The 25,425-nt window shown below is 43.6% G+C and overlaps 1 protein-coding gene across 1 annotated transcript; it reads left to right on the forward strand.

Moving 5' to 3' along the window:
* The first annotated feature begins 501 nt into the window (after positions 1 to 501).
* On the forward strand, positions 502 to 12,459 carry LOC115479300 (resistin-like). Its single transcript, XM_030217159.1, has 3 exons — positions 502 to 633; positions 8,851 to 8,928; positions 11,927 to 12,459. The coding sequence occupies exons 1-3, from the start codon at positions 513 to 515 to the stop codon at positions 12,058 to 12,060; spliced, it is 333 nt and encodes a 110-aa protein (XP_030073019.1). The 5' UTR covers positions 502 to 512; the 3' UTR covers positions 12,061 to 12,459.
* The last annotated feature ends 12,966 nt before the right edge of the window (positions 12,460 to 25,425 follow it).

The following is a 25,425-nucleotide window of genomic DNA, read 5'->3' on the forward strand; positions in this document are numbered from 1 at the left end:
GCTAGACATTGGATTGAGACATTTTCAGCAAATCATCTCAGTTCAGACTCGGATGTCATATTGAAAATTCCCCTCTACATGTACTGACTCCTAGTAGTACAGACATACAACAGTACCTATTACCTCGGCACGTCGGTACCCTGTAATTAACATGAAAAATGCATCCTTTGAAATCTGTTAACAGGATATCTAATGGTTTGATATATTACATTGATTTACAAGGCAATATTTGTGAACTGCTCCATTCAAACCACTGTTCTTCTCTACCCTTCCGGTCACAGACAGTCAGACAGAAACATATAAATAATGCATACCGAGGGGTTAAAATTTATTGAGGTTCCAGTGATATATTGTACTGTTGTTGTCGATGGTTCAAATTAAATAAATAAATACATTTTTAAAACTTTCATAAGCCATGTTTCACATGCATTTCCTAATTGTTTAAGAGTAAAAATATGTGTAACTGTAAAACGGATAAATTGTTTTTATCTTTTGAGGATTTCTATAGTACAATGAAGGTCGTTGGTGGTTTCCTGCTCATTGTCCTCCTTAAATTTGGCTTTGTAGCCACTAGTCCTGATCAGTGCACTATCTCTGACATACTCTCTTTGGAGAGCTTCTGCAGGTCTGCAGGTAACTATTGCTGAGATCACCATGGAGTAGATTTTTCAAAGAGTTAGCTGGTTAACTTCAGGAGATAACTAACTAAGGGGCCCTTTTACTGAGGTGCATTAGTTGTTAACACCTGGTTTAACAATGCTAACCTGCATTTGTGTTAAAAAAAAACTCCATTAGTAAATGGTAAGTCACATGTTAATGGAGTTGTTGATTAGGAGGTGCTACTGGGTGAAACATGGGCAGAGAATGGGCATGGTTAACACAATGTTCCCATCAATTTGTTCCCATATGGCTTATTACGGGAACATTGGACACTAAATTAATGCGCTAACACAGAAGCACCTACCACCCCTAAATAGATGGCACTGAGGGGGTCTTTTACAAAGGTGCACTAGTGTTTTTAGCACATGCTAAAAATTAGTGCACGCTAACCGTGTAGATACACATGATATTCCTGTAGGTATCTACATGGTTAGTGTGCACTAATTTTTAGCATGCACTAAAAATGCTAGCGCACCTTTGTAAAAGGGACCCTGAGTGCCTTTGCATTAACAGCATGTTAGTCCCAAGTGTTAATGCCAACATTATCGTATAGCTTGAACAGGAAAATATAGGGAATACTTCTTCTAGGTGCCTCATTAGATCTGGGCTTTGTGTGCAGTAAAATCCCACATTTTAGTGCATTAAGCCCAGATTTTAGTGTACTTTATTAAAAGGGCCCCTTAATGTCAACTGTTAAAAATGTTTCCATGCTGAGCAGCTAAATTTTCCACTTTAATTTGCTAGAGATCAATTTGAAAAGGTGTAGCCCTTGATGTACACGATATATTCTTGTTAAATTGCTTATTAGATATAGATTCTTTGTAATTGAAATGCGGCTTCTCTACCCTTGATGTGGACTAATTGATTTTCCTTTATTTTTTTCTTATATCTTATCTGAGTTATTATGGGAAATTGTAATGTTCATAAAAGCAAATAAAATAAAATAATTGTTATTTTTTCTATCTCTGGAACCCTTGATAAGGAAAGTCTTCTCAGCTCCGGATATCCAGGGGGTCACTTTGGCAGGTCAGGAAATCAAAATTTTAGCCTATGCAGACGACTTACTAATAATTCTAAGAGAGCCTACTGAAACCCTGGGAAAGCTAACAAAGATAATAGAGCAATACGGGAGTTATTCTGGCTTCTGCTTAAACTTGCATAAATCAGTAGCACTCCCGGTATTTCCGGAGGTGCGCACGGGGTGGCCTGGGACATTTCCCCTACAATGGGCACAGGCTACTTTGAAATATCTGGGAGTGACTATCCCCATGAACTTGTCCACACTTTATGAACAGAATGTGCAGCGATTGATGCAGGACACGGGCAAACAGTTACAAGCTTGGGGACCCTTACCACTCTCCCTGATGGGGAGGATTGCTTTGTTCAACATGGTCATCGCCCCTAAATGGCTATACACATTCCAAATGCTCCCACTTTTTCTAAAAAAGACTGACGAGCGTAAACTGACAAAAATAATGCAAACTTTTTTATGGAAAGGGAAAAAAACCACGCCTCCCATTTTCCACTGTATGTGTCCCGACAGAATATGGAGGTCTGGGTTTGTTAAACGTAAAATATATGACTGTTGCCAGTGGTATGCGGCACATAAATGATTGGTTCAGAGGAACTCAAGACTACACAAACACCTTATTGGAGATGCTATATCCTGAATTGCACTTCAGTAACTACCTCCATACAAAGGGGCCCCCGCCGCCATATATCCTGCAGAAAACAGGGATAATGGGGTCAGCGAAAGCAGTGTGGAAATGGATTTGTAAACTTCACAGGTTCTCGGCTAGAGTCACCCCATACCTGTCGATATGTGGAAACCCTGCTTTCAAACCAGGGCTCCTCTACCCAGCATTTCGCGGAACAGGATGGTGTATCTAATGCAAGTAATCACGCAAGAGGGGAGGATAAAACCTTTTCAAGAGTTACAGACTGAGTTTGCAATGCTTCCCTTGGACAAGTTTCATTACCTTCAGTTGCGACATTATATACAATCCTTGCCGTGGGAAGACCTGGCTGCAGATGTCCAAGAGGAGTTGGCCTCAGCCTTCTCATTGGCAGCACAACAGAGGGTGCCACTCAAATTTCACTATAGGCACATTCGAGATACCGCAGAAGAATTGGACTATAAGAAACTACTAAACCTGTGGCAACAAGACATACCAATGAATCTTACTCTATCTCAGTTTAAAACACATATTATTACAATGTGTAAGCAGACAGCCATGATCTCACACTGGGAGACACAATATAAAGTGGCACTCCGGCTGTATATTTCTTCCAGAAGGGCCTTCCATATGGGGCTCTCTCCCTGGGGGGAGTGCCCTAAATGTCGGGAGCCTGGGGCCACCTTGGGACATATGTTTTGGACTTGTAGAGGTATAATGCAATATTGGAAGGATATAACACAGTATGTTTCAAAAATTTGGACATCAGGGTGGAAATATGATTCAGGTCTGCTACTGGGACATCCGATATTAGTCCACCCCATCCCGACAGGACTAACAGCTTTTGTAAATAAGTCTATTATAGTGGCTAAACAGGTGATCCTCTCTGAGTGGCTTTCCCGACATTACCCTACATGCTCCCGATGGAGAGCCCGCATGATCACACTTGTGCGAGTCGAAAGGATGGAAGTTGCAGATTTCAAATCTAAAATGGGATTACAATTTCAGAACATCTGGAGCCCATTTCTTAATACGCTGTCCCCGAATGCTAGGAGCAGACTGTTGAACTTCTAATGGTACCTATATGGCTGGACTCAGAAAGACTGGAAGGGGGGAGGAGATTGGAGGGAGGGGGGGGGGAAACAGGGGGGGGGAGATTTCTCCGGGGGGGAAGGGAAGGGGGGATGGGAGGGAGGAGGAAGGGTTGGGGGGATATTAATTGAAATACATTTTGGTTATTATGTTTTTGTATTTACAATGTTTTCTTTATTCAATAAAAAAGATTAAACATAAAATAAAATAATAAGAAAATATCACCCCTTCACCCGCAATCTAAAATGATACCCAGAGGTCTAAAAATGATTTTCTTAGATCCAGTTAAAGGACCACACTTATGCACATAGTAACATGGTAACATAGTAGATGACGGCAGAAAAAGACCTGCATGGTCCATCCAGTCTGCCCAACAAGATAAACTCATATGTGCTACTTTTTGTGTATACCCTACCTTGATTTGTACCTGTCCTCTTCAGGGCACAGACCGTATAGGTCTGCCCAGCACTATCCCCGCCTCCCACCACCAGCTCTGGCACAGACCGTATAAGTCTGCTCAGCACTATCCCCGCCTCCCAAGCACCAGCCCCGCCTCCCACCACCGGCTCTGCCACCCAATCTTGGCTAAGCTCCTGAGGATCCATACATTTGCATGTTTCCTTAAAAAGAAAAAAAAAAGCTTTGATTCCCTTCCCCCGTGAAACTAGGTTTTTTAACATTTTGTTAACCAGGAGCACTCCCGCAAACTATGAAACCAAAGGTACACTAAGCAGATTTAACCCAAATGTGTGATATCTTTTCTTTGTCCCTTTCATATTTTCTATAGTGAGTCTGCCAAAGGAAGGTGCAGGGTTTTGTAGGTCCTAGCCCTATCACAAGATGAATATTGGAACAAACAAGATTTTACATAATAATAAGTAATCCTAGAATGTGTCATATACAGTGGGGGAAATAAGTATTTGATCCCTTGCTGATTTTGTAAGTTTGCCCACTGACAAAGACATGAGCAGCCCATAATTGAAGGGTAGGTTATTGGTAACAGTGAGAGATAGCACATCACAAATTAAATCCGGAAAATCACATTGTGGAAAGTATATGAATTTATTTGCATTCTGCAGAGGGAAATAAGTATTTGATCCCCCACCAACCAGTAAGAGATCTGGCCCCTACAGACCAGGTAGATGCTCCAAATCAACTCGTTACCTGCATGACAGACAGCTGTCGGCAATGGTCACCTGTATGAAAGACACCTGTTCACAGACTCAGTGAATCAGTCAGACTCTAACCTCTACAAAATGGCCAAGAGCAAGGAGCTGTCTAAGGATGTCAGGGACAAGATCATACACCTGCACAAGGCTGGAATGGGCTACAAAACCATCAGTAAGACGCTGGGGGAGAAGGAGACAACTGTTGGTGCCATAGTAAGAAAATGGAAGAAGTACAAAATGACTGTCAATCGACAAAGATCTGGGGCTCCACGCAAAATCTCACCTCGTGGGGTATCCTTGATCATGAGGAAGGTTAGAAATCAGCCTACAACTACAAGGGGGGAACTTGTCAATGATCTCAAGGCAGCTGGGACCACTGTCACCACGAAAACCATTGGTAACACATTACGACATAACGGATTGCAATCCTGCAGTGCCCGCAAGGTCCCCCTGCTCCGGAAGGCACATGTGACAGCCCGTCTGAAGTTTGCCAGTGAACACCTGGATGATGCCGAGAGTGATTGGGAGAAGGTGCTGTGGTCAGATGAGACAAAAATTGAGCTCTTTGGCATGAACTCAACTCGCCGTGTTTGGAGGAAGAGAAATGCTGCCTATGACCCAAAGAACACCGTCCCCACTGTCAAGCATGGAGGTGGAAATGTTATGTTTTGGGGGTGTTTCTCTGCTAAGGGCACAGGACTACTTCACCGCATCAATGGGAGAATGGATGGGGCCATGTACCGTACAATTCTGAGTGACAACCTCCTTCCCTCCGCCAGGGCCTTAAAAATGGGTCGTGGCTGGGTCTTCCAGCACGACAATGACCCAAAACATACAGCCAAGGCAACAAAGGAGTGGCTCAGGAAGAAGCACATTAGGGTCATGGAGTGGCCTAGCCAGTCACCAGACCTTAATCCCATTGAAAACTTATGGAGGGAGCTGAAGCTGCGAGTTGCCAAGCGACAGCCCAGAACTCTTAATGATTTAGAGATGATCTGCAAAGAGGAGTGGACCAAAATTCCTCCTGACATGTGTGCAAACCTCATCATCAACTACAGAAGACGTCTGACCGCTGTGCTTGCCAACAAGGGTTTTGCCACCAAGTATTAGGTCTTGTTTGCCAGAGGGATCAAATACTTATTTCCCTCTGCAGAATGCAAATAAATTCATATACTTTCCACAATGTGATTTTCCGGATTTAATTTGTGATGTGCTATCTCTCACTGTTACCAATAACCTACCCTTCAATTATGGGCTGCTCATGTCTTTGTCAGTGGGCAAACTTACAAAATCAGCAAGGGATCAAATACTTATTTCCCCCACTGTATACAGAGCAAGGGGAACAGTGTTTACTGAAACAGGGATGGGGACACCTTGAGAGGAGAGGAACCATAGAAAAGTCTTTGCTCCAGGGTTGCAATAGCATTCCCCATGAACATACACTCAGGTACTTTCATTTGGAAAACTTAGGAATAAATAGATAGTGAGAGACTGAGATGGGCTAGCCATCAGAAAATGTACAACATTCTCAGAATGAAAGCTAAGAGATTTCTTTGTCTCGGTATTCCTCCTTGTCTTTCATCTCATTTAGAAAAATGATAGAATTCTTGTGCCATGGTTTTACTAGACCCTCCATCTTATTGTCCTTGGTCTGGTTATTGTATTTTGTGAACTGAATAGCCTAGTGCCTTTCATGCAGTGTCAGCTAGTAACACTTCAATACATAACACATTGCAGTCCTTTTTTTCCAGCACTGCCCCCATCCAGACTTAGATCCTATCATAGATATCTATGAGAAAATAAAACATGTAATATAAGCTGCACACCTGTAAGTCACAGTGAAAAAAGGAGTTAACAACTGTGAAAATGTTCAGAACACATGCAGCATGGGCCAGCCTTGCTTGCGAATAGAAGCAATGATCAAGAAATCATTTGCATGGCAGTGGGCTGGCTTGTCACATAAGAAATCTGTTTGGCCAGCAATATACTATGCATGAAGGGACACTGTCATGTCCCTTCACATCATATGGGCAGAGGGGAAAGGGGGAATTAATATAATAGTGCTGGGTAGATGGACACCAGATAGAAAGAGAGAGAGAGAGAGAGAGAGAGAGAGAGAAATAAGAATGATGTACAGGATTGGTATTACAATTTCTGGAGCCCTCCAGCAATATATAATTCAGTGCTCTCATCCCTCCTTCTCTCCTTTCCTCTTCCCTCCCAGTCCAGTATCACTCTTTTCTCTTCTATTTCTCCCCCCCCCCCCTCCCCAGTCCAGCATCTCCCTTTTCTCTTTCCTCCACTCCCTCCATCCAGCATCTCCCTTTTCTTTTCTTTTCCCTCCCCTCCCATCCACCCATCCATCATCATCCCCTCTTAATCCCCACCCCATCCAGTGTGATCTCTTCACTCTTCCCTACCTCTCCCATCTGGGGAACCTGTTCCTTCTCCTTCCCCTCCCAGTCCCAGGCACTAGGTGTTTTAAAGCACTCCCCCTTCTCAGGAAGTTCCCTCCTCATTGGTCTGGGTAACAAGGATTTTTCATGAACCTTCTTTCCCTTTCTTTGAGTGCCTAGCAACCATTCATTAAAAGGCCTGGGAGGGCCTCCTGTTGGCCACATTTATTTGCAACTGGTTTTCTTGGGTTATCTTTATTCCAGAGAGTAGTAGGAGGGTATTGAGCTTGAGGTGGCAGTGCCCTTACGAAACCTCTTCCCTCTCCTCACACCATGTTAATCACACTAAATTCCTTGGGGTATATTGCAATCCATAAGAAATAAAGTAAAGTAAAAAGTAAAGCCTCCACTACAACTGAAAGACAGGGGTGCTCTGTCAATATTGTCACAAATATTATCAGTTTTTGTACAGAGTGTCAAATAGCTTAGAGCTGGCCCTTTCTCTGTGCTTTGTAGGGCTCACCAGAGTATCCCTGGCCCAATGTCATGTCATTAGGCTACTCCCCTCCTATGAATGCTTCTGAAGAAGCTCATGTGTGAGGAGTGCGGAAAAGAATACCTGCTAGCTGCACTATAGCTGATCTTTCATAGACAGAAGGAATCAGTTGCAGCGGGAGAAGCTAGAGGTGCAAGGATGCCACTTGGTCCCGGAGGAAAGTAAAGGAAAGGACTCCAAAGAGTAAGAGTAGCAGAATTTATGCTGAGAACACAGGGGATAGCTGTGAGGCTGATCTATTCTATTTTGCACGAAAATTATAACCATTTTAACCAAAGTATTGGATAATTTCAAGATATAAGTATACTAGGCTTGGTATAGGGCAATTAGATAATGGGGATTTTTAAGTTGTTGGGTTTATTTTTATATTTTATGATACTTGTACTTTGTTATTTGTACTAAATATCACGAGTTTAACATGGGACTGCTGCAGATAACTTGAGCTAAGCTTTAGTAAACAGGGGGGGTTAATTTGCTCTGATATCTTGAGGAAGAAAAGTAAAGAAAATGAATAAATAATAATTTGCAACAGCCTTTGATATCACATCTAGTGGCCCAGGAGATACCTCAGGCATGAAGATCCCCTCCTCCCCCAGCTCCTCAATCTCCAGGGAGACCAACTCTCCACCTTTCAAAAATTGTGGTGAAAGGGAGAGATCTAGTCTAGTTGGTTCACCCTAAGCCCTGCACCTCCCTAGGTTCAGCTCTGATACTTCTCTAAGTCTTGGAATCCCTGTTGAGGACTTGAGTGATTTCTGTAATAATTTTTGTTGTTATAATCTATGTTACTGGTTAACTATATGTTCATATCACTATCTTTCAAGATGTTATGCTTGAAAAATTATTGTAAATCATATAAAAAAATTTAAAAAAATTGTGAATATGTCTGACAGAGTTTTCATATTTGAGGGCTTATTTGATTAATCTAATGTTGAAGCACTTTGAAGAAATTGTTAGCAGCTGAGTACATACGTAAGTACATCATTCCCGCTACACTGGGAAAAGACCAAGGGTCCATTAAGCCCAGCATCATGTCTCCGACAGCGGCCAATTCAGGCTTCAAGAACCCGGCAACCCCCCCCAAAAAAAAATTAATAATGTTCAATGGAGTAGAAGGATGATAGATGGAGTAGCCATCTATCATCCTTCTAAACTATATCATCGTACTGATAGCGTCTGATTAATTAAATTAATGTATTCCTTAAGTCCAGAAACTTCTGATTCCCAATGTTAGTAAGCATAGCAAATGCACATGAATGTCATTAATTATCACTACAACATATTTTCCTTCTGTATTTCAGTATCTACAGATCTGACAAAACCCCAAATCACATGTACTACCATCAGTGCTAAAGGGGCATATGCAACTTGTCCTTCAGGTGAGAAATCTCTCTGTCTGTCTTATCTCTCTATAAAACCAGTTAAAACAATACCAATTAAGTTGTTAGGTAGAAATAATACTTTAATAAAACTAATTAATATTTGCAGGTGCAAAGTTTAAGACATACTCAAGACTCTTCCTCAGGGAACACTTAGATAAAAAAAAAGTTGCCTAAGGAAGGAATCTTACATAGGGTATGAACAAAAGTTTGGATATCAGTGATTAAAAGGAGTCCACATTCCATATATAGTGCTCAAAATTCAGCACTGAACAGTATTCTATAATGGGTACTCACACTCAACTTTGGGTGCGAGGAGTTACAGAAACCAGGTGTAGATCCTGGCATGCAAGTTGGGCATAGATTCCTTGAATTCTATAACACTGCGTGTATTTTAAGGGAATACCCTCTCCCACCCTCAAAAAACATGTTTAAAAATATGTCCTGCTAGCCTCTTTGCCAGCCTCAGATGTCATACTCAGCTATGCAGGTCCCTGGAGCAGTTTTAGTGGGTACTGCAGTGCACTTCAGGCAGGCAGATTCAGGCCCATCCCCCCTCTACCTGTTACATTTGTGGAAGAAACAGCGAGCCCTCCAAAACCCACAGAAACCCACATCTAGGTGCCCCCCTTCACCCATAAGGGCTATGGTAGACGTGTACAGTTGTGGGTAATGGGTTTTAGGGGGGGTTGGGGGGCTCAGCACACAAGGTAAGGGAGCTATGTTCCTGGGAGCAGTTGGTGCCCTGGCATGTCAGGGGGACCAGGGCACTAGAAATGCTGGCTCCTTCCATGACCAAATGGCTTGCATTTGGTCATTTCTGAGATGGACGTCCTTGGTTTCCATTATTGCCGAAAATCAGAAACGACCAAGTCTAGGGACGACCAAATTTAAGGATTTGGATGTCCCTGACGGTATTATTGAAATGAAAGATGGATATCCATTTTGTTTTGAAAATACGGATTTCCCCGCCCCTGGGTTGGGACGTTTTACAAGGATATCCATATCAAAACATGGACGCCCCTCTCGAAAATGCACCTCCACCTATGTACTTTTCCATTTGAGAATGGTGCAAAGTCTACAGGTTCAACATTCAAAGTGTACTTGGACACCTGGACCTATGTGCAGAGTTTGAAAATTTTCCCCAAAATGACTTGGCCAAGGAAAGTCATATAGAGGGTCAGTATCAGATTATAATCTTTAGTTTATGTTGCAAGACTCCTCCACTAACTGTATACCACTTCTCCAAAACACTTTCACCATCTGGTATTACAAGGTTTTACACATTTGATTTGGATATATTTTATTTACAAAAAAGTAAGATGAATTGAAAATCTGATTGACTATAAATGTCCCTTATAAATAATTTGACAACCACAAAACAAGAGTCCTCCGCACAGCTCAACTCAGGTAAGCAAACACAGCGGAGGTGACACGAAAGATGATGCAAAACAAAAATGTCCAATGGACTCAAAGAGTTCACACGAGAAGCTTTAGTCAAAGTAAAATGGACTCGACACAAATCATGTTTCAGCCACAGAGGCCTGCTTCTGGAGTCTCTGTAAGTTGTAACTATATGGCTACACAGCACTCTACAGGTATGGAAGACAAATAGCCTAGTCAATGTGTGTCAGTTGCAGGAGTGCTGTCAAGCAGAGTCGCGGCTTATAAGCAGCAAAACCGACGCTCCTGCAACTGACACACATTGACTAGGTTATTTGTCTTCCATACCTGTAGAGTGTTGTGTAGTCATATAGAGGGGCATAATCGAACATCACCGGTGAAATAGATTGCCGGTGATCTATTTTGGTGGCGGCGCTACAGCTGGCCAGAACCGTATTATCGAAAAAGATGGCCGGCCATCTTTTTTTTCCGATAATACAGTTTAGCCCGGCCAAATGCCAGAGTTCACCGGGTTTTAGATGGCCGGTTTTGTTTTTCAGCGATAATGAAAAAAAATGCCAGCGATCTCCAACCCGGCGACATCCAAGGCATTTGGTCGTGGGAGGAGCCAGCATTTGTAGTGCACTGGTCCCCCTGACATGCCAGGACAGCAACCGGGCACCCTAGGGGGCACTTCTAAAAATTTTTTAAAAATATACAAATACCTCCCAGGTGCATAGCTCCCTTACCTTGGGTGCTAAGCCCCCCAAATCCCCCCCCCCAAAACCCACTCCCCACAACTCTACACCACTACCATAGCCCTTATGGGTGAAGGGGGCACCTACATGTGGGTACAGTGGGTTTTGGGGGGGGGTTGGAGGGCTCAACACTTACCACCACAAGTGTAAGAGGTAGGGGGGGGGGGGGAGTGGGCCTGGATCCACCTGTCTGAAGTCCACTGCAACCAACATAAACTTTCCAGAGACCTGCATACTGCTGTCAGGGAGCTGGGTATGACATTTGAGGCTGGCAAAAAAGGTTTTTATTTTTATTGTTTTAGTATGGGAGGGGGTTGGTGACCACTGGGGGAGTACGGGGAGGTCATCCCCCATTCCCTCTGGTGGTCATCTGGTGAGTAGGGGCACCTTTTTGAGGCTTGGTCGTGAAAACAAAAGGACCAAGTAAAAGCGGTGAAATACTGATTAACGCCGCTTTTTTTTCCATTATCCGCAAAAGCCGGCCATCTGGTAGCCACGCCCATGCCCGCCCATGTCCTGCCTTCGCTTCGCCGCCGACATGCCCCCTTGAACTTTTGCCGGCTCGGCGACGGGAAAGCGGCGATGGTGTCAGAAAAGCATCTTTTGATTATACCGATTTCGCCGCTTTTGCAAGATCGCTGGCCATCTCCCGATTTATGTCGGAAGATCGCCGGCGATCACTTTCGAAAATAAGCCTGATAGTTACAACTTACAGGGACCCTTATAAATAATTGCCTAAATATATTTCTTTGTGAAAGACTGTCTGGTCTACCTCTGCTCAGTGTATAGATCAATATGCCAGGGTAGGTTGTGCACTGTTTTTCATTGTATGTCTGCATTTTCCAATTTCTCTGCAGATCATATCCCAACCTCTTGTTCTTGTGGGATGGCCTGTGGCTCATGGGATGTTCAGAACGAATTGATGTGCCACTGCCAGTGCAACAACATAGACTGGACAGCTGCCCGTTGCTGCAGAATTAATGCCAGATAAAACAATGTCTAAGCTGTGTGCAGGATTCCAGGCATCCTATTGTTCCTATTATCTAATTGGCATGTGAATGTTCCAAGTGATATGATTTGCTCTGATATTTCTAATGTGCATTTTTATATGCCTGGTGCCAGAGGGTCACCTTACATAAGATTTGGGAGAAAGAACTGCAAAGTAAAGCTATAGATGTCTGGTTCTTTTTATCAAAACAGATATCCTAAATTAATATATTATAAAGCAAAGAACCTTTAAGTCAACCTCAAATTTGAGAATAACTTTCGTAAATATGAAAATGCTTGAGAAGTAGGAATAGAATTGCAACTCAGTTCAAAGTTCCATCATATAACTCAATATTCTACACAAACAAACTTTTCCACAGTCAGACTGGTGATGGGGAAGTAGAGACTTTCAATATTTTGTGAATAAATATGTGCAGGAAAAAAAAAACATTTTGATCTCTGTCTTATTCACAACTGTTTCATAAATCCATTTCCAAGAAGTAATAAGGCACTTCTGGATGAAGCTTTGAAACATTTATACATGGATGGATTATTGATTAGGGGTGTGCAGTCAAAAAGAAAATCATTGTGTTTAGTTTCCTGTGATGTTACAGTTTGGGTTTTTTTTTATTGTGTTTTTATAAATGTTTGTTTCAAGGCAATTTTGTTAATTAAGAGGTGACTGCAGCAGCTGTCCCAAACAAATTAATGAAAAAACCCCAACTTGTGGCAAACTATATCAGCTCCTTTGATCACTGTCCAAATCTCTAATCACAACACATATTCCCAGCCCACCCCTGACCACCATCGACTCTTCCCTCCCCTCCGGCATCATCATTAGGTAATCTATCATCCCCCCACCCCCTACCAAAGAGGCAGTGGATCCCTCCTGACAATTACTGGGGATATTGGTCATATATTCTTTGGTGAATTTCAATGTGGATCCAAACAGCGCAGTAGAATTTATTTATTTATTTATGCATTCTTTTATTTCACTATTATCCAAAAACAAGCTTTGGTCCAAAGTGGCTTACAATTTACATTTTAGGTGGGAATTACAATAGTCTTTTTTCATTATGACAAGAGAGGACATTTATAGTTTATGTAGTTATCTAAAGAATCTTCAGAGAGGTAGTTTTGAGGAGGGGCAACGGTAATTTATGTAGTTATCTGATGGGTAGTTATCTGATGGGTTTTGATGACGTAAGTTTGTAGTGATAGGACGCTGAAGGAGGTAGGACAATAGCTTGTGTGGCTGACTGCTTTAACTATGAATTTATAACTTTCAGTTAGACATCATAATCATCTAGATCAAGGTTCTGATAAAGTGAATGTAGGAAAAGGTGATTCAACTTTGTAACTGACCTCAGGGGAATCTAGCCTTCTGTGAAAGCAGGATCTCTCTCACTCCTTCTCATTTGATCCTTTCGAAAACAAAATATTAGACCCTTATCAGATTGTTTTTATCACTCAGAACTTTCTAGTGTGGAGTGGAGTTTTTTTCTTCTTACACTTTAACTGGGAGCAACTGTACTTTAGCAACGGCCTGTTATTTACAAGCAGAAAAAAAACATGGCATTTTGGTTTTCATTTGTCTATAGTGCACACCATTTGCAAAGAGAGGGGCCCTTTTAGAAAGGCACATAAGGGCCTATATGCATGCAGCATGCGTCAAATTGGCATTACTGCCCAGCTAGCATGTGTGTCTGGTGGTAATTCTGAGTTTAGTACATGCCGAAAAATGCAGTAGAAAATAATTTCCTATTTTCTACCGCAGGGGTGTTCCTGGTGGTAATTGACAGTTGGCGTGCACTGGATGATTACCACATGGGTAATGCATGAGCCCTTACTGCTAAGTCAATGGGTGGTGTTAAGGGCTCAGGCTGTAAATAGATGTGTGCTGGTTTTCATTTTGCCACACGTCAATTTCCTGGCCCCAAACCCCTCCTTTTTTCTAGATGTGCAGAGAAATGGTCCAGTGTACATCTAGTACACATGCCCACACTACAGTAGGCCACTTTTTGGTGTGCCTTTGTAAAAGGGCCCCAGAGTGCCTTCTTAACCATAGTGACCTTGAAACGGAAAATGAAGACTAACTAAAACAAAACAAAATTATCAATTTTGTAAATGAAATGGGAAATTAAATTAAATGAAAAATTTTAGGCTGCTTTTCACTAACTTCAATTCCATTCCCTGCTTTTTCATCCCGCAAATTTCCTAGCAACAGTCATAGTGGGTTTCAGTAAATTCAGCACAATTTAAATTCATATTTCAAAATATTTATCAAATAGGAAGGTTTTCAAAGGTTTCCTAAACAGATAGTAATCTGCAATACCACGAAGTTGGATTTTGATAGAATTCTATAACTTAACTGCAGAACAACTGAAAAAACTATCATAGAAGTGTTTATGTCCAATCTTATTAAACACTGGCGGGGGGGCTTTTACTAAGCCGTGTAAGAGTGTATGCACACCCAATGTGCGCCAAAATGGAGTTACCGCACAGCTACCACATGGCTTTTGTGGTAATTTCATTTTTGGCACATGTACAATACGCACAGCTGAAAAATAATTATGACCACGCGTATTGGACACGCACCAAGTGGCATTTTGCACACATAAGCCATTACTGCCCAGTTACTGCGTGAGACTTTACCGCTAGGTCAATGGCTGGTATTAAAGTTGCAGACCCAAAATGGATGTGCAGCAATTTTGATTTTGCCACACATCCATTTTTTTAACCAAAAAAAGGCCTTTTTATAGGCACGCTGAAAAGTGGATTGTTGTGTATCCAAAACCCACGCCTACACTACCACAAGTCACTTTTCAGTGCACCTTAGTAAAAGGACCCCTGGAAGATTTAAATTCAAAGTATAGTTGTACCGGGAAGGCCAACAAGATAATGGGAAGGACAGTAATAATATATGGCGTATAGAGCAACAGCCATAATAAACCTTATAGACTAAGCATGCCATCTGAAAATTCACTCTGGCTCTAACCATCAACCAATGCAAATCCCTGAGCAATGGTGTAACATGATCAAATTTCTTTTGATAGAAAATTAACCCAGTCACACAATTTTGTAAAACCTGCAGCTTCTTCTAAAAAAAATAATACTAACATATAAAGAGCTGCAGTAGTCTAATTGTGGCAGAATAATACCCTGTACCAATAATAGTTTATAGTTTTCTAGTTTATTAAAATTTACTATACCGCTGAAACTAAAATCAGAATGAAACGGTTTACAAATCTAATATGCAGCATGAAAGGAACTCCATAAATTATAGGAAAGTAACACAAGCACTACCAAGATACAAGTGAATCAGAGGAGCAAAAAGGAAGAGAAGACATAAAAGAAAATGAGCCAGAAAAAAATGTTGATCAAATTGCCCTGAGCTGTCTTAATTTAAAAAATAACCTCTTACATAAATTATTAACCTGATGTTCCATTGTTAATTGTGTATCTAATACAAAACCCAGGACTTGGGCGGAAGTATCAAAAATTAAACATTCCCCTGTCCTGAGTGTTACATTTTGTGGAACACTGGCTAAAGATGTGTTAAAATAAAGCAGCTTGGTTTTTACTTTATTAAGTTTTAACACATTTTTAGATGCCCAGGAGTAAGTCCTATCAATACATCCTAAGATCAACCTCTTGTTTTTAAGCTGCTTGTATCCCTTCCCAAATTAGCATGAACCAGCCATTCTCAACTGGGAGGGGTGAAAGAAACCAATGTTAAGTGCATATGAGAAAGTATATTTTATTCACTTACCAAATACAAATACAATAGTTTCTCATGAGAGATCAATTCAGTTACATAAAAAGATGTTCACTGTTTGCATCTCCGAAATACTATTCTCATTTAAGTACATAAGTAATGCCACACTGGGAAAAGACCAAGGGTCCATCGAGCCCAGCATCCTGTCCACGACAGCGGCCAATCCAGGCCAAGGGCACCTGGCAAGCTTCCCAAACGTACAAACATTCTATACATGTTATTCCTAGAATTGTGGATTTTTCCCAAGTCCATTTAGTAGCGGTTTATGGACTTGTCCTTTAGGAAACCGTCTAACCCCTTTTTAAACTCTGCCAAGCTAACCGCCTTCACCACGTTCTCCAGAAACGAATTCCAGAGTTTAATTACGCGTTGGGTGAAGAAAAATGTCTCCGATTTGTTTTAAATTTACTACACTGTAGTTTCATCGCATGCCCCCTAGTCCTAGTATTTTTGGAAAGTGTGAACAGACGCTTCACATCCACCTGTTCCACTCCACTCATTATTTTATATACCTCTATCATGTCTCCCCTCAGCCATCTCTTCTCCAAGCTGAAAAGCCCTAGCCTCCTTAGTCTTTCTTCATAGGGAAGTCGTCCCATCCCCGCTATCATTTTAGTCGCCCTTTGCTGCACCTTTTCCAATTCCACTATATCTTTCTTGAGATGCGGCGACCAGAATTGAACACAATACTCAAGGTGTGGTCGCACCATGGAGCGATACAACAGCATTATAACATCCTCACACCTGTTTTCCATACCTTTCCTAATAAAACCCAACATTCTATTCGCTTTCTGAGCCGCAGCAGCACACTGAGCAGAAGGTTTCAGTGTATTATCGATGACGACACCCAGATCCCTTTCTTGGTCCGTAGCTCCTAACCTGGAACCTTGCATGACATAGTTATAATTCGGGTTCTCTTTTCCCACATGCATCACCTTGCACTTGCTCACATTAAACGTCATCTGCCATTTAGCCGCCCAGTCTCCCAGTCTCGTAAGGTCCTTCTGTAATTTTTCACAATCCTGTTGCGAGTTAACGACTTTGAATAACTTTGTGTCATCAGCAAATTTAATTGCCTCGCTAGTTACTCCCATCTCTAAATCATTTATAAATATATTAAAAAGCAGCGGTCCTAGCACGGACCCCTGAGGAACCCCACTAACTACCCTTCTCCATTGTGAATACTGCCCATTTAACCCCACTCTCTGTTTCCTATCCTTCAACCAGTTTTTAATCCACAAGAGGACTTTTCCTCCTATCCCATGACCCTCCAATTTCCTCTGTAGCCTTTCATGAGGTACCTTGTCAAATGCCTTTTGAAAATCCAGATACACAATATCAACCGGCTCCCCTTTGTCCATATGTTTGTTTACGCCTTCAAAGAATTGAAGTAAATTGGTCAGGCAAGATTTCCCCACACAAAAGCCATGCTGACTTGGTCTCAGTAATCCATGTCCTTGGATGTGCTCTGTAATTTTGTTTTTAATAATAGCCTCTACCATTTTCCCTGGCACCGACGTCAGACTCACCAGTCTATAATTTCCCGAATCTCCCTTGGAACCTTTTTTAAAAATGGGCGTTACATTGGCCACCCTCCAATCTTCTGGTACCACGCTCAATTTTAAGGATAAATTGCATATCACTAGCAGTAGCTCCGCAAGCTCATTTTTCAGTTCTATCAGTACTCTAGGATGAATACCATCCGGTCCAGGAGATTTGCTACTCTTCAGTTTGCTGAACTGCCCCATTACGTCCTCTAGGTTTACCGTGAAGTCGGTAAGTTTCTCCAACTCGTCCGCTTGAAATATCTTTTCCGATCGGTATCCCACCCAAATCTTCCTCGGTGAAGACCGAAGCAAAGAATTCATTCAATCTCTCCGCTATGTCTTTGTCTTCCTTGATCGCCCCTTTTACCCCTCGGTCATCCAGCGGCCCAACTGATTCTTTTGTCGGCTTCCTGCTTTTAATATGCCGAAAAAAATTTTTACTATTTTTTTTGCCTCTAATGCTATCTTTTTTTTCGTAATCCCTCTTGGCCTTCTTTATCTGCGCCTTGCATTTGCTTTGACACTCCTTATGCTGCTTCTTGTTATTTTTAGACGGTTCCTTCTTCCATTTTCTGAAGGCATTTCTTTTAGCCCTAATAGCTTCCTTCACCTCACTTTTCAACCAGGCCGGCTGTCTTTTGGAGTTCTGTCTTTCTTTTCTAATTAGCAGAATATGTTTGGCCGGGCCTCCAGGATGGTATTTTTGAACAGCGTCCATGCCTGTTGTACAGTTTTTACCCTCTTGGCTGTCCCCCTAAGTTTTTTTTTCCACCGTTCTTCTCATTTTATCATAGTCTTCTTTTTTAAAGTTAAACGCTAACGTATTTGACTTCCTGTGTATAGTTACTTCAAGGTTGATATTAAAACTGATCTTATTATGATCACTGTTATCAAGCGGCACCAGTACCATAACGTCCCTCACCAGATCATGCGCTCCACTAAGGACCAAGTCTAGAATTTTTCCTTCTCTTGTCGGCTCCTCCACCAGCTGCTCCATAAAGCTGTCCTTGATTTCATCAAGGAATTGTACCTCTGTAGCGTGTCCCGATGTTACATTTACCCAGTCTATATTTGGATAATTGAAGTCACCCATTATTATCACATTGCCCATTTTGTTCGCGTCTCTGATTTCTTTTATCATTTCTGCGTCTACCTGCTCATCCTGGCGAGGTGGACGGTAGTACACTCCTATCACCGTCCTTTTCCCTTTTATACATGGAATTTCAACCCACAATGATTCAAAGGTGTGATTTGTGTCCTGATGAATTTGTAATCTATCTGAGTCAAGGCTCTCGTTAATATACAATGCTACCCCTCCACCAGTCCGGTCCACCCTATCACTACGATATACTTTGTACCCCGGTATGACAGTGTCCCACTGGTTAGCCTTCTTCCACCAGGTCTCAGTAATGCCTATTATATCCAATTTTTCATTTAGTGCAATATATTCCAACTCTCCCATCTTATTTCTTAGACTCCTAGCATTTAGCAGCTTATATCTTTTGTTTCAGACAATAATTTTCGTGGCTTTTTCTGCAAACCATCCTTCTCACAGATTATTATCTATTTCCCAGCATCTGGTTTTCTTAAGCTGTTGGACAATCATTCTTCTGTTGTTTGTACTAGTTTCTTTTCCAGGCCTGCTTGTCCTCTAAGGCGCAGTGGTGTGCTGGAGCAGGCTCTCACAGGCTCGCAAGAGCTGGTTGTTAAGTTTTTAAGAATTTTGGAAGCCGGTTGTTAAAGTAGGGCCCTCCATGGCTACTTTAACAACTGGCTCCCAAAATGTGGGCTTGGGCCCCCTGCTGAATTCTCTTTTACTTTGCTGGTGGGGATGCTGAGCCCTGCCAGCCAAGTAAATAGACTACTGCTGCTCCCCGCTCCTTGTTTCCAGCTCTGGGCAGCAGGCTGGGACGTCTCGAGCATGTGACAGAAGTTCCAGCATGCTGCTCAGAGCAAGACGTTGGGAGTGGTGGCAGTCTATTTATTGGCTGCCAGCAAAGGTATGCCTAGCGTGCCAGCATGAAGGGAGGGAGGAGAGAGAGGCAAGTGTTGCTCCCCCCCACCCCGGCCACCCCTGGCCCTTCCAACTGCAGAGCTGGATACGTCCGGAGAAAGAGCCTGTTGTTAAAAATTTACCAGCACACCCCTGTCTAAGGGTATCATAATAGACCATAAATTACAGAGATCATAAATTCCAGAGTCATGCAGGCTCATCAGTCTCTGCTAGATTCTAGAGTCATACAGACTTATCAATCTCTGGCCTTTTAACCCATAATTTTACACTCTCTATATCAGTGATGGCGAACCTATGGCACGCGTGCCAGAGAGGGCACGCAGAGCCCTCTCCCTTGGCACGCGCGCCGTCGCCATCGCTGGTCCGCCCACTCTCCCTCCCAGTTCGGCCTTCCTCCCGCCCTCCCTCCAACGCAACGAGCAACAGCCCGTCCTCCCTCCCTCCTTCCCTCCCTCCCAGCACCAGGAACCCCCCTCCTCCTAAAATTTAAAAAGCGTACCTCCTCAGTCGGGGTTAAGGCGGCGTGCGTCAGCAGCGGCAGCGAAGCGCCTGTGCTTCGCTCGACGCGCCTTCGGCTTTCCCTGTCTCTCAAGTTCTGGTCCCGCCGGGACCAGAGCTTGAGAGACAGGGAAGGCCGAAGGCGCGTCGAGCAAAGCACAGGCGCTTTGCTGCCGCTGCCGACGCCTTAACCCCGACTGAGGAGGTTGGAGGTACGCTTTTTAAATTTTAGGAGGGGGGGGTTCCTGGTGCTGGGAGGGAGGGAGGACGGACAGGCGGGCGGCCTGATGCTCGTTGGGTTGGAGGCAGGGCGGGAGGCTGGCCTGGTGCTGTCTGTGTGCTGCTGGGTGGGAGGGAGGCCTGATGGTGGGTGCTGGGTGGGAGGGAAGCCTGATGGTGGGTGCTGGGTGGGAGGGAGGCCTGCTGCTGCGTGCTGGGTGGGAGGGAGACCTGATGGTGGGTGCTGGGTGGGAGGGAAGCCTGATGGTGGGTGCTGGATGGGAGGGAGGCCTGATGGTGGGTGCTGGGTGGGAGGGAAACCTGATGGTAGGTGCTGGGTGGGAAGGAGGCCTGCTGCTGCGTGCTGGGTGGGAGGGAGACCTGATGGTGGGTGCTGGGTGGGAGGGAAGCCTGATGGTGGGTGCTGGGTGGGAGGGAGGCCTGGTGCTGGGTGCTGCTGGGTGCTGGGAGGTAGGGCAGGGGGGAGAGGAGGGCTGCTGGACATTTGTGGCTGGAGGGGAGAGGATGGTTGCTGGACATGGATGGAGGGCAAGAAATGAAGAAGAAAGGAGGAAAGTAAAGAAATCAATGGAAAGGAAGCCCTGGAAACGGAGTTAAGAGAACAGATAGAGAGCAGCAGAATCAGCGACTAGAACCAATATGGATAGAAAAACAAAATCACCAGACAACAAAGGTAGGAAAAATCATTTTATTTTCATTTTAGTGTTTGGAATATGTCGAATTGGAGAATTTACATCTGCTGTCTTATTTTGCACTGGGCATACTGGAGCTGTAACAGCTTACAGAAATGATTTATAATGGAAGAAAGTCATGTTATTTTTTTCTCCTACACTAGTATAATATTTTCAATGATGTCTGTTTATATGCGCCATGGCTGGTGTAAGGGGTGTGGCTATCACAGGGGTGGAGTCATATGTGGTGACCCCGCCCATAATGAGTACCGGCACTTTGCGATAAATAATTCAGTTTTGGGTTGCTGTTTGGGCACTCGGTCTCTAAAAGGTTCGCCATCACTGCTCTATATCATCAGAAACTGTTAGTAATGGTAACAAAATAAAAGTATCATATGCATATGATGCAACATAGTATAAAGACGAATTTAGAAAATTTCCTAAGGAGCTCATAAAATCTAGATCAGTGATGGGCAACCTTTTGAGCTTGGTGTGTCAAAATTCGCCAAAAAACCGAGCATAACTCGGGTGGTGTGTCACTTCGAGAAAAAAACCATAATTTCGCGATATTTATAGTTTAAATAACAAAAATGTATAATTGTAATATATAACTGTATTTAATAAACCAAAACCTATTTATTTAACTTACCTGCTTAGTGACTTCTTTGTTCATCTGTCAGTCGGTTTCTTTTGTTGGTCTTGATATTATTTAACTTGTGTGGGGTGCCGTGAACTAAGATAAGTGAGGGGGAGGGGGAATTCTTTAACTAATCTGCCTATTAGTGACTTTTTTGTTGCTGAATTTCATTGGCTAAATCTTCAATTGAAGGTTGGTATTTTGTACACTTCAAGCCCAAGCAAGCACTACTAACTTCATCTTTCAATCTGTTTCTTTTGTTGGTTTTGATATTATTTAACGCTGAGAATAAGGTTTCACAAAACTACGTAGAGGGAAAAATTGTGAGTAAAGCCATTGCTATATTTTTCAGGGTGCTAAAAGTGTCTGGTAATCGGATCCAGGCACTCCAAATTTCCTGGTAACTCAGATATTCTCTTAATAATTGCATCTTTATTCTGCATATCGTGAAATAGAACTGGTGCACATCTTAGGAGAGTTTCTTTAATAAATTCTCCCTCACTGAGTGCTTTTCCATGCTGAGCTATGGAGTGAGCAATGCTCAAACTTGCAGATGTTAAATTTGTAGAACCTTTTACAAATTTAAGGATGGACTTAGATTGGCTCTTATAAAAGTGTAGCTGCCTGGAAATGTATTCCTTCCTTTCATCCTCACTTTTTTTCAAGAGCTAGGAATGATTAGTTTCAAAATGTCTATTTATATTCCACGTTCTGCTTACTACCGTTTCAGTACATAGAACGCAAAATGATCTGCCATTTTTTTCTTTAATGCCATACATCTCGGTCCATGTCTCTTGAAAGGGTCGGCTACTGCTACTACCACTTCCTTTACTTAACCTTGGTTTTTTATTTTTTGGGTTCTCCATCAGGGGGGCAGTGACAGAAGATAGAATTATAGATAGCCTGTTAGCCCTGCAGGCAATTAGGGGTTAACTAGCCTAACTGACCACCTTATGTAAATTAAGATGGCTGCCGCTATTTCTAATGGCGGGAAACGGCACCCATAGCACATGCCCTCGCCTCTCCCAGCTTCCCCCTCACCTATCTCAGCAATGATGGTCAATTAGAAATCCACGACACCCCAGAACAGTAGATTGGATGATGGTTGCTGTGGTTATGTGGTAATGGCGATCACAGGACCCCCAGAGATGCGTCCCCCACGGCATTCCGCTGCACTCTGCTCCGCCGGCCGGAAGTGAGGTCAAAGATCCCCTAACGGCCGTGCAGGAGCCGGGGCAGAGGGAGCAGCAGGGAGGGAACAAGCGGAGGACTCGGAGGGAGCCAATAGGAGCGCACACGGCACCCCCCCAGCGGGTAAACATGCACCGGGGGGGGGGGGGGTGATTTCACCGGGGGGGGGGGGGGGGGGAGGTCGCGCTGCACCTGGGGGGGGACGCATCGGCGATCCGCCCCGGGGAACGCCGCTGCTTCTCTGTATGCGGCCACATGCGGCCGCGTGTCACCGAAAATGGCTAAGCATGTCAGTACTGACACGCGTGTCATAGGTTCGCCATCATGGATCTAGATACACAATCCACCTTATAATCGAAAGAGAAAAACGCCTATATTCCGACCTAAATAGGGAGATGGACATCTTTCTCTCGCGGGTACCAAAATCGGTATAATCGAAAGCCGATTTTGGGCGTCTTCAACTGCACTCCGTCACGGGAACGAATAAAGTTGATGGGGGCGTGTCGGAGGCATGGTGAAGGCGGGACTGGGGCGTGGTTATCGGCCGAGCAGAGATGGCGTCTTTAGGTGATAATGGGAAAAAAAGGCGTTTTTACCGCGATTTTGGGTCACTTTTTTTTACCCTTTTTTTTCATGAACAAGTCCCAAAAAAGTGCCCCAACTGACCAGATGACCACTGGAGGGAATCGGGAATCACCTGCCCTGACTCCCTCGGTGGTCACTAACCCCCTCCCACCAAAAGAAAGCCACTTTACAAACTTTTTTTGCCAGCCTGTATGCCAGCCTCAAATTCCGTACCACCTCCATGACAGCAGAATGTGTTCTATCCTCTGACAGCCTTTCCCTGTTTCTGATGTGGCTCTCGGGTGAGCGTGACATCTTTTCTGTTAAGGGCACTGCAGAGTCACATCAGCAGTGCATTGTGGTGGGTGTAGGGTATTGGTCTTCATGATTCCACTAGCTTGTGGTAAATGCTCACGATGTTGGTAGTTGGTAGGCTCTACTCCCATGGTGCTTTTCCCTCTGCTTACTGGGTCAGAGTGTGCCCTGTTGTATTTCCGGTAGTCCATGCGGTAGTGGCCATTTTTGTAAGCCAGTTTTAGATCCATTTCATGTGTTAGCCACGTTACAGCACTTAGTTCTTACCTTGAATGTTGCCGAAAGAGGGCATTGTACACCATTCTGCCAGCTCGGACCTACTGCTAATCTCAGTACTAGCGAGACTCATTGCCAGTGGGGCACAACCTCTGATCTGCAGTTAACTGTGAGTAAAGGTGCTTATTCAAATAAAGGACGTTTTCAGTGAGATTAGTTTTCAAGTGTCAACTGCTGTGCCAAGGTTATACAGCAGCAACAAGTCTTGTCCCTGGAGCACTTTTAGTGGGTACTGCAGTGCACTTCAAGCAGGCAGACCCAGGCCCATTCCCCCCCCCCCCCCCCACCTGTACCACTTGTGGTGGTAAATGGGAGGCCTCTGAAACCCACTGTACCCACATGTAGTTGCCCCCTTCACCCCTAAGAGCTATGGCAGTGTTGTACATTTGTCCCTCCCACGACCAAATGGCTTGGATTGGGACGTTTCTGAGCTGGGCGCTTTTATTTTCCATTATCGCAAAAAAAACAAACCGCCCAGCTCAGAAAGGACCAAATCCATGGACATTTGGTTCATTCAAACCGTATTTTCGAAACAAAAGATGGACCAGTGGCGTAGCCACAGGTGGGCCTGGGTGGGCTGGGGCCCACCCACTTAGGGCTCAGGCCCACCCAACAGCAGCACACATTTAGTGGTAGCTGGTGGGGATCCCAAGCTCCGCCAGCTGAAGACCTCCTCCTGATGGTGTTGAAAACATTGCTCTCCACTTCAGAAGTCTGAGCTTCCTAAGCTGCCGATACTGGCAACTGCGCATGCTCAGTTTTCAGCGCATGCCTGCTGCAGGCTGCCAAGGTAGTGAGCAGTGTTTTCCTGCCAGCTGAGATATTTTTTTAAGTTGATGGGGGAGGGGAGAACACGTGCCCACCCACTTCTTGTCTAGGCCCACCCAAAATCTGCTGTCTGGCTACGCCCCTGAGATGGACACCCATTTTTTTCGAAAATACGGTCTGTCCCGCTTCTTCAAGTACCCGATTTCGGACATAGACGCCTATGAAGATTGGCGTTCGCGTTCGATTATGCCCCTCCACATCAACCAGCTCACCTTTATCCACATGTTTGTTCACCTCTTCAAAGAAATTTAATAGATTGGTGAGGCAAGATTTCCTTTCACTAAATCCATGTTGACTTTGTCTCATTAATCCATGCTTTTGAATATGCTCTGTAATTTTGTTCTTTATAATGGTCTCTACCATTTTGCCCGGCACTGATGTCAGACTCACCGGTCTATAATTTCCCGGATCTCCTCTGGAACCTTTTTTAAAAATCGGCGATACATTGGCCACCCTCCAATCTTCAGGTACCACGCTTGATTTTAAAGATAAATTACTAATTACTAATAATAGTTCCGCAAGTTCATTTTTCAATTCTTTCAGTAATCTGGGATGAATACCATCCAGTCCAGGAGATTTGCTACTCTTCAATTTGTCAAATTGCGCCATTACATCCTCCAGGTTTATAGAGATTTCATTCAATTTCTCTGACTCATCAGCTTTGAATATCATACTGGCACCAGTATCTCTCCCAAAACTTCCTAAGTGAAGACTGAAGCAAAGAATTCATTTAATCTCTCCACTATGGCTTTGTCTTCCCTGATTGCTTCTTTTACCCCTCGGCCATCTAGCAGTCCAACCAATTCTTTT

The sequence above is a fragment of the Microcaecilia unicolor genome, chromosome 10, assembly GCF_901765095.1.
Source record: "Microcaecilia unicolor chromosome 10, aMicUni1.1, whole genome shotgun sequence".
NCBI lineage: Eukaryota > Metazoa > Chordata > Amphibia > Gymnophiona > Siphonopidae > Microcaecilia > Microcaecilia unicolor.